Here is a 9,799-nt window from a genome sequence, read left to right as displayed (position 1 = left end):
CAGTTCTCTATCACATCTCACCACTCCGTTACATTTCCCATATGTACGGCGAATGATCCCCCTTTGTCAGGGCGTGTCGATATTACCTTAAGACTCTCCACAGCTATAAACGATAACAGCAGATACACTGATCGTTGGATCTCCACTTCACTGGCTGCCTGTCTTTTGGCAGCCTCCCAGGATTGCTGTTGCCCTGTCCGTTCCTCTGTAGTGACTATTTCACTGTCATCCCTTATGGCATAATTTCCATGGTCTTGCAGGTTTACATGTCCAGTGGGACCTTGTCGTGGCTGACATCATTAGCCCAGTGAGTGAGTGCACGGCTGCAGGGGAAGGGTGGAGCAGTGGGCTCAGGGTGTGTGACAGGGGAGGCCAACTCGTACAGCTGACCTCCATCATCTGATAATGTCTCCATTTGAGTCGCCAGGACTAGAAGAGAGATCTGTGTGTGGCATGAAGAACGAGGGCAGCTGGACCGCTGCCACAACAAGAGTCTGCACTCTTGATGGCGCTGTCACTTGGTGTTCGCTCGCTCTGCGGTAGAGTATCACTTCCTGTTCCTGCTCAAACACAGTGGTGTTTCTGAGTAGCTTATTTGCTTAGCAGTTTAATTAACAACTTTTAAATACATTCTTTTTTCATAGTATAATCTTCACGTGCTTCATCCGAAGCACACTTTCTGTGTACTCACTAGTATTCCAGCCAAAGTATTCACTCACTGTCTCTGTACTGTTTCGCTAGCTTAGCTTAGCTCGTAGCCGACTTGTTAGCACCATGGCTAATCACCTGTCCCTCCTGCACTTTCATGCTCATTGTGTCAGATGTTTAGTTACTCCTCGGCCTCCTTTAGCAGTAATGATATCTGTAACAAATGTAGCATATTTGCAGCTCTGGAGGCCAGGATTACTGATCTGGAGACTCGGCTTCGTACCCTTCATTCACCCGTAGCTAGCCAGGCCCCTGTAGCTGGTGCAGCCGAAGATAGCGTACTGTGCTGCAGTGGTTTGTATCATATCTATCTAATAGACTCCAGTTTGTGCATGTAAATGGAGAGTCCTCTTCACACACTGAGGTTAATTATGGAGTTCCACAGGGTTCAGTGCTAGGACCAATTCTGTTTACATTATACATGCTTCCCCTAGGCAGCATCATTAGAAGACATAGCATACATTTTCACTGCTATGCAGATGACACCCAGCTCTATCTGTCCATGAAGCCAGATAACACACACCAATGAGTTAAACTGCAGGAATGTCTTAAAGACATAAAGACCTGGATGGCCACTAACTTTCTGCTTCTTAACTCAGATCAAACTGAGGTCATTGTACTCGGCGCTGAAAATCTTAGAAATATGGTATCTAAGCAGATTCTTACTCTGGATGGCATTACCTTGGCCTCCAGTAACACTGTGAGGAACCTTGGAGTCATTTTTGACCAGGATATGTCCTTCAACGCACATATTAAACAAATATGTAAGACTGCGTTCTTCCATTTGCGCAACATCTCTAAAGTTAGAAATATCCTGTCTCAGAGTGACGCTGAAAAACTAGTTCATGCATTTATTACTTCCAGGCTGGACGACTGCAATTCATTATTATCAGGATGTCCAAAAAACTCACTGAAAAGCCTTCAGTTAATCCAAAATGCTGCAGCAAGAGTCCTGACAGGGACTAGAAAGAGAGAGCAGATTTCTCCTGTTTTGGCTTCCTGTTAAATCCAGAATTCAAAATCCTGCTCCTCACATACAAGGTCTTAAATAATCAGGCCCCATCTTATCTTAATGACCTTGTAGTACCATATCACCCTATTAGAGCACTTCGCTCTCGCTCTGCAGGCCTACTTGTTGTTCCTAGAGTGGGAACAACAAGTAGGCAGAGGCAGAGCCTTCAGTTTTCAGGCCCCTCTTCTTAGGGCTGGACCAGGTGACCCTGAATCCTCCCTTAGTTATGCTGCAATAGATGTAGGCTGCTGGGGATTCCCATGATGCATTGAGTTTTTCCTTTCCAGTCACCTTTCTCACTCACTATGTATTAACAGACCTCTCTGTATTGAATCATATCTGTTATTAACCTCTGTCTCTCTTCCACAGCATGTCTTTATCCTGTCTTCCTTCTCTCACTCAAACCAATCACAGCAGATGGCCCCGCCCCTCCCTGAGCCTGGTTCTGCCGGAGGTTTCTTCCTGTTAAAAGGGAGTTTTTCCTTCCCACTGTCGCCAAAGTGCTGCTCATAGGGGGTCATATGATTGTTGGGTTTTTCTCTGTATTATTGTCTTCATCTTATTGTGATTTGTCGCTGTTTAAATTCCACTGAATTAAATTCAATCTCATATGCATCTAATTTTAAACATTTGAGATGCATTTTGTGTTCTGTGAATAAAATCTAAGAGTTTATTAGATGTGCAAATTATCTGTTTTTGTTTACACTGGTGGTGTATTGTGCAAACACAGAAAAACTGTCCACTGTCATTGACAAAGGTCAACTGACTAGTTGCCACACTCAGGATAACAGCAGTGTGTATCCAAACATATGATTATATGTATGGGTGCACACCACATACAAACATGCTGACTGCAGACTAACGAGTAGCTGGTGTGCTGCTGTCGTCTCCGGGCGCTCCTTATCTTCTCAAAGCGAGCCTCCATTTCCTCCAGCACCTTCGGGGTGTAGCGGACCACCAACTTGACTGATCCCTGTGCAGCCTTCAGCAGCTCAACAGCCTTTTCATGGTGCTCACCTTCAACACTCTGCATGAAGACCAACACAAAACAAAAGTCTCACATGCTACAAGCCGTTTCTTCCGACTACGTTTACTCTTTCAGCCATAAAGTGAACATTTGATGACCTCCCTCTACCCTTAATGATGTGGTTTGACAGCAATGGGAATAGGTTGTGGGTTTTTCCGAGGGTTGCCCTGGTGAGCTGTGCAGAGATCACCCTCATTAACTTCTGATGCACACCCACTCATTTTGTTCTGGAAGGGGGCAGAAACATGACAGAAGCTGCTCCGTTCAGAAGAGAGAAACAAGACTTCTTATCAACCCTTTCCAAGAGCAAAGGACAGTGCTAACCTGTTTCAGCTACGACGATGCACTGACATGCACTTCTACAGTATTCCTTCGTTTTAGAGAGATGGATACACTCTTATGTTTTCACATCTCTTGTCACGTATGGCTAGAGTACCTCTCCAACCTCCCAGTGACGTGGGCTGGGCAACCAGTTCTACCTCTCAGGGTGCCAGTAACCTGTTCTTATGGTTACATCTGAGTCACATTAAAGCGACTGATGGAGGATCACCTTCACTATCAATGTTGGATAAGGTGAGTGAAGAGGTAGAGATTGTAGGTTAAGAGCAGTCTTTTAGGTTTTCCACTGCATTTAGGAATCATTTAAAGCTGTTGCATGGACCCTCTACATCTTTCTCAGCATGTCAGCATAAGAAACACTGCACCATTCACACCTTTAGGAACTCAGGGGGAACCTCATCCACGCCAGAGGCCCAGCCACCACGGAGGTGTTCAACGACCTCAGTGATGGACGAGTCGTCTCTCCCGTCCCCAGCCTTTGCTTCTACAGGAGACGCATCAGTGGGCTTAAGGAGGTCCTCAGAGTATCGAGATCAACAACAGTGAGATCTGGAGGGACCTGACAGGAGGAATGGCCCCTGAACCCCACCCAACACACTTTGCACCTGACCCCTACAACACCTTATCCAGGCCAACAGGGAGGCTAAATGAATCAATTAGTATCAAACAGTATCAATTATTGATATCAATTATAATATACTGATTCTGTATATTCATGTAGATGTTCTGCTGAACATACATAAAGTACAAAATGAACTAGAATATTAATAAATGTGGCTGTTGATGCGTCTGACCTATAAACAAAGTGTAAATGTGCCGTATATGTGTTTGTGTTTATGTTTGAATTTACAAATTATACAGACTGGTTTTAAACGGGGGCTTGAAACTGGATAAATACTTGTAGTTAACATTTTTACAATAATGCCAGGATTCAGTTACTGCTTCTGGTCTGTGTGCACCTCCTCTCAGCAGGTTGTAAGTGGGCTTCTGTGATCCTCTTACCACACCATTGACGGAAAGTAGCTGGTCTCCTCTCTTCAGCCCACCTTGGCGGTCAGCCACTCCTCCAGGGATAACTCTTGAGATATAGATGGGAGAGTTTTGCTCTTTTCCACCCATGATGTTAAAGCCCAGCCCCTCTTCTGTCTTGGGCAGTTCTACCACCCTTGGGTGGGCGTGCCCCTCACTGGCTGCAAAGGCTGCCACTGTGGCCTAATCAGAGAGGAAACCACATGATGAGCAAAACAACAAGTTTGATTTCACATCTGCAGTTACCTCTATTTGTTACACAAAACAGAGGATCTGACAGCACACAGGTGAGAGGACAAACATATGCTGCATTCAAAGGATGCAATACAAAACAAGCTATTTCCCACAGTGGTAGTGTTAAACGTGGGCCTGTTTATAGACAATCTGAGTAACTGATAAAGTCCACAGCATGTCTTTATCCTGTCTTCCTTCTCTCACCTCAACCAATCACAGCAGATGGCCCCGCCCCTCCCTGAGCCTGGTTCTGCTGGAGGTTTCTTCCTGTTAAAAGGGAGTTTTTCCTTCCCACTGTCGCCAAAGTGCTGCTCATAGGGGGTCATATGATTGTTGGGTTTTTCTCTGTATCTATTATTGTAGGATCTACTGTACAATATAAAGCACCTTGAGGTGACTGTTGTGATTTGGCTCTATGGACATAAAACTGAATAGAGCTGAATTACATAATTTTAATAAAAATGCATAAATAGATCAAATATACTAAAATAAATAATGAAAAACAAACAACACAAAAAGGAGCCTATAGAGAGCACAGCTCGTGGTAGAAATGCAAATATGTTTCTAATAATAGTAAATTCTGATTGCAAAAGCTGCCAGAAAAGAGGAAAGGCAAACAAAGGAAACCCAGACAGAGAGAGTCAGGACATAAAACATGAAGCTCAGCATTTCAAACTGCTGGAAGGAGACGTCGGGAAGAGCACACTGTGTGCTAACCAGTCGAGCATTCGTCCTCACATGGCACCATGACAGGCTTTTAGAGGTCAAAGGCTTAAGGAGACAAAGACCCCCGTCACAGGCAAACTCTGGAAGGATGTCAGGTGGTATTCTGCAAATTCATGTATTAAACGCTGCATTCATCTGCAGCATTTCAAGATTCCCTTCAACTATGCTCTGCTGTTTCAGTGGGAGATGTACGATCACTACATCTTCACTTGTTTTGACCACACTCTGCCACTCTGGTGCAAACCTTTCATTTACAAGGAAAGCGGCTGTGGCTCAGGTGGTGCAGTTCAGCCACTGACTGGAAGGTTGCTGGTTCGATCCTTGGCTCCTCCAGTCTGCATGCCAAGTATCCTTGGGCAAGATACTAACCCCCAGTTGCTCTCCGATGCGTCCATCAGAGTGTGAATGTAGATTAGTTTGCACTTAAGTATAGAAGGAAGTGCTTGTGTGATTGGGTGAATGAGGCATGTTGCATAGCTTTGAGTAGAAAAGCGCTGTATAAGAATCCGTCCATTTATGACAGAGGTCACCATATTCAGCACTGCAGGAGTGCTACACTGTTAATCCCATTTAACTGTATTACTTTTGTTAAAACATATTCATCAGTTTAACACTGTTCTCAGTAGCTCAGTGGCATTAGCAGAGTGTGGTAGTCTAAGAACTACAACACTGCTGTGGTTTGCAATCACAAACAGCCCAAACCTCTACAATAAAGCTGCTTTGTCAGTTGTAATACCTTGGCTGTTGCCTGGGCTCGCACCTCTGGTCCTCCAACAATGTCCAGAGTGTCATAGAGCTGCTCATAAACCTGAGGACAACAAAGCAGAGCAAAGGTGGCTCAGACTGGAGTGTAATGGTGCTATAGCATCACACAGTGCAGCAGATACACAGACAATGGATAACACTGCAAACATCCATGATAAATTCTATTATCAGCTAAATATAAGAAACTGCACCACATGCTTTCAGTCAGTCTTTGATAACAGCTTCAAGGCTCACACTTATTTACTGTTATCTTCTTTACTATTTAGTTATTCATTAAGTCATTAGTTGTTACAGTCATTAGTTATCTAACTTAACTTTTTAAATGCAAGTGTTGCCATGAAAGCTAGCGTGGTGGCTGGTTGCTCGTTCAGCATCAGATTTTAGTAAATGGCCTTAAAGTGTAGTTTTCACTGATTGGAGGCTAAATATGTGGCTGCAGCTCAGGAGGCAGAGCAGGTCTACTAATCTCTACTGAAGGCTGTACGCCAGTGTGCTGAGGCCCAGGTGAGAGTCCAATCCACGGTCCTTCCATCTCCACTGCGCCACCATTCAGTAAAGACAAAAATGTCCAAAAAGAAAGGAAACAAGTGCACATGTTCTCAGATGAGTCATTTAGAAAAAGCCTGAGATGATTAAATGAAAACAGTTGCTTTTAAACAGACTGTTGTGTGAGGACGTGACGATGCTCACTTTATGCACCGGACTTTAGGAAAAAGATTTTAAAACATTATAAAGGGCCGTGGCACTTTACCTCTCTGATGGCAGCACAGAATTTGCTCTGCAGGACTCTCTGCAGGGCCTGCAGTTTGGGAGGAGGCAGCTCACCAGTCCGCTGCAGCCGGTCCAGCAGCTCGATCACCCTGCAAACATCTAACCCACAACACACAAGCCAGGATTAACAACAGTAACACAACACTGTCTGTGGACATTACAGACCCTGTAAATATGTCAGGGTCAGTCACAGTATGCATTTCCATGAGGTGAGGGGGAACATTTCTCCAAGTGGTGAAGACGGCCGCATGAAGGCATCTACTGCCTGCATCTACTGCCTTTCCATCCATCCCCAAAGGTTTGATCATTGGCAGTATTCATAGAAGAAGTAGTTCTAGAAGAAATCATAAATTCTTTGACCATTCTTATAGATAAGGGGGAGAGAGGTCTGCAAAATGTGTTCATGTTACCTCCTCTCTTTCACTAACGAGGCCCTCACCCTGTCAGCTCCAGAATAATAACCACTCAGATAATATTGTAAAATAAAATAAAATAAAAAGACTAACACGAGGAGCCTGTAGTCTATAGTGCTCCTCTCGGCAAAGCAAATATTTTTGACACAACCAAGTAGTCAGACGATGATTGTACTTCTTAAAACTATTGGACAGGTCAGGTATAAAAAAACAAAACGTTTAGTAGCTTCACTGCACTGTGTTTGCACACGGGACCGAAGAAGACAACAGAGGAATTATACCTTTAATTTAATATTAATTAAGGATACAATCCAAGCACCCTTTTCACACCTTGACTCGTGTAATGAAGCACATGATGGTGGGTCACCCACTGGGATAAATACCTGGGACTGTCCACCCAGTCTTAGAACTGACAAAGTTTCTCAGTTGAGACGTCTTCAAGAAACTTAAAGAAGTCCAGTTACATTTTCCCCCAAGCTCCTCAGACTACCATGACCTGGATGACTGAGAACCGACACAGATATGATGTTAACCTGCTTTAATGATTCCAAAACCAATTTTGATGAGTATTTGGAATATCCGTCCTGCTGGAACATCCAGTTTAGCGCATACAGCTCTTCACTTGAGGTTAAGTTGAAGACGTTACTCCATCCTCTTTGTGTGGAGATACCTGTAGCACTTGCAGCAAAACATCCCCAGAGCATGTCGTCACCACCATGATCCACAGCATATGTGTATACAGGTATATGTAGCACAGACAGTATCCCACACACTTTTGATGCTTCATCCTTGGCTGTTTGATCAGTTTTACCAGTGTAAACCTGCTGTATTATATTGGAAACATGGGCTAATTTATTCTGAATTATTCTTTGACACTACAACAGGTCATCCCACTAATGAGGGATGCTTTTGAAGGTGGTGTTGTAATTAAAGAGTTTAAAAAAATGAATGTGTCTGCGAGCAGCGTTCACAGTAACTGAGAGGTGGGCGTGGCTCCGGGGACCGAGCCCCCTAAAGGTTACGTCCTAGTCACCCCTGCTGCGCACATCATCAAAACTGTGTCGTGGTTAAATTATTAACTTGTTTCGTTAGGGTTAGGGTCTGTGTGCATTAACAGACGTCGAACACGATCCTCCTCACCGACTGGATCATGCCGTACGCTGATGGATACTCAGCATTTTAGGCCCAACCAAGCTCTACACATGCAGGCTCCATACCGCTAAAGACGCAGTAGATGGTGCCGTAAAACCCAAAGAAGCCGACCTCGCGGCAGTTTGCAAACAAACGTGTTAGTGTAGGCGGGGCTCAGGGACCTGTACATCGGTACCTTTGCATGCATTAGACAAGCCAACGCTCATCGTTTCGCCTTTGTTGTGGAATCAGACTGCTCCAGGTGCGAGCACGTCTCCCACACACACCACACTGCATCTGCTAGCTACGTTACCTCTCTCCAGGGTTAGGGTTAGCTACCCTGCTAGCCACGTTACCTCTCCAGGGTTAGGGTTAGCTACCCTGCTAGCTACGTTACCTCTCTCCACGGTTAGGGTTAGCTACCCTGCTAGCTACGTTACCTCTCCAGGGTTAGGGTTAGCTACCCTGCTAGCTACGTTACCTCTCTCCACGGTTAGGGTTAGCTACCCTGCTAGCTACGTTACCTCTCCAGGGTTAGGGTTAGCTACCCTGCTAGCCACGTTACCTCTCCAGGGTTAGGGTTAGCTACCCTGCTAGCTACGTTACCTCTCCAGGGTTAGGGTTAGCTACCCTGCTAGCTACGTTACCTCTCTCCAGGGTTAGGGTTAGCTACCCTGCTAGCTACGTTACCTCTCCAGGGTTAGGGTTAGCTACCCTGCTAGCTACGTTACCTCTCCAGGGTTAGGGTTAGCTAGCCTGCTAGCTACGTTACCTCTCCAGGGTTAGGGTTAGCTAGCCTGCTAGCTACGTTACCTCTCCAGGGTTAGGGTTAGCTACCCTGCTAGCTACGTTACCTCTCCAGGGTTAGGGTTAGCTACCCTGCTAGCTACGTTACCTCTCTCCAGGGTTAGGGTTAGCTACCCTGCTAGCTACGTTACCTCTCCAGGGTTAGGGTTAGCTAGCCTGCTAGCTACGTTACCTCTCCAGGGTTAGGGTTAGCTACCCTGCTAGCTACGTTACCTCTCTCCAGGCACAGCGGTTCTGTCATGGCCGCCATGTCTGCTTCTTTAGCCGGGTGGTAGTACGAGGACATCATCGCGGACTCGGTGAACACTGATCCAACAAACACCTCGTATGGCCGATCAATGTTGTTCACAGCAGTGCGTGGCCCATCGTTGCCCACGGCCTGCTCAGCATCGTGAGTGGAGCTCCGAGACTACAACCTGACGCAGCTCTCCTCCAGCTGCGGCTTCAGTGCGCGAAGGAGCGATGTCATCTACGCAGGACTCATATGCTCCACGCACAGACACAAAGGACATCCCTCACACACTTTCAGTATCTGCGTTTTTAATATTTATCACCCAGCTGAAAGGCTAATAGAGCACTGCTACATGTGCTCTGGACATCCTGTAACTGGGCTCCGTTTGTCAGGTTTGGTAAGAACTGATCGGAGACTACGAAATAAACAGAAAACATTTGGCACAGACTCGTAGACAAAGGATGCAAAGTGAATGGTGAGAAACTTTCTGGCTTTAAGTCACATCTTTATTAAAATGTCCTTGCAAATATTACCAACAGCAGGAGAGATCAATAAAAAGGAATAAACAGAGCTCATAACTGCCACAACACTACAGCTCCAATCTG

The 9,799-nt window shown here is 45.4% G+C and overlaps 1 protein-coding gene across 2 annotated transcripts in view; it reads right to left on the bottom strand.

Annotated features, from left to right (window-relative positions):
• Nucleotides 1-9,499, bottom strand: part of lin7b (lin-7 homolog B (C. elegans)) — a 10,573-nt gene extending 1,074 nt beyond the window's left edge. Inside the window, exons 1-5 of one of the 2 annotated variants that reach the window (XM_035915378.2) lie at nt 9,176-9,499; nt 6,592-6,710; nt 5,812-5,883; nt 4,089-4,298; nt 2,561-2,747 (exon numbers count right to left, since the gene is read on the bottom strand). In XM_035915378.2, coding sequence (XP_035771271.1) covers nt 2,561-2,747; nt 4,089-4,298; nt 5,812-5,883; nt 6,592-6,710; nt 9,176-9,251 — 664 coding nt within the window. In that variant the 5' untranslated portion in view covers nt 9,252-9,499. The remainder of the gene's footprint in view (nt 1-2,560; nt 2,748-4,088; nt 4,299-5,811; nt 5,884-6,591; nt 6,711-9,175) is intronic. The other variant, XM_006807850.3, reaches the window with a different exon arrangement.
• Between the last annotated feature and the right edge of the window lie 300 nt (nt 9,500-9,799).

This window comes from Neolamprologus brichardi, unplaced genomic scaffold (assembly GCF_056152115.1).
Source record: "Neolamprologus brichardi isolate AB-2024 unplaced genomic scaffold, ASM5615211v1 NODE_ptg000031l+_length_7269946_cov_1, whole genome shotgun sequence".
Lineage (NCBI taxonomy): Eukaryota > Metazoa > Chordata > Actinopteri > Cichliformes > Cichlidae > Neolamprologus > Neolamprologus brichardi.
Note: the sequence above shows the minus strand (reverse complement) of the source record. Positions and strands in the feature narration are given on the sequence as shown.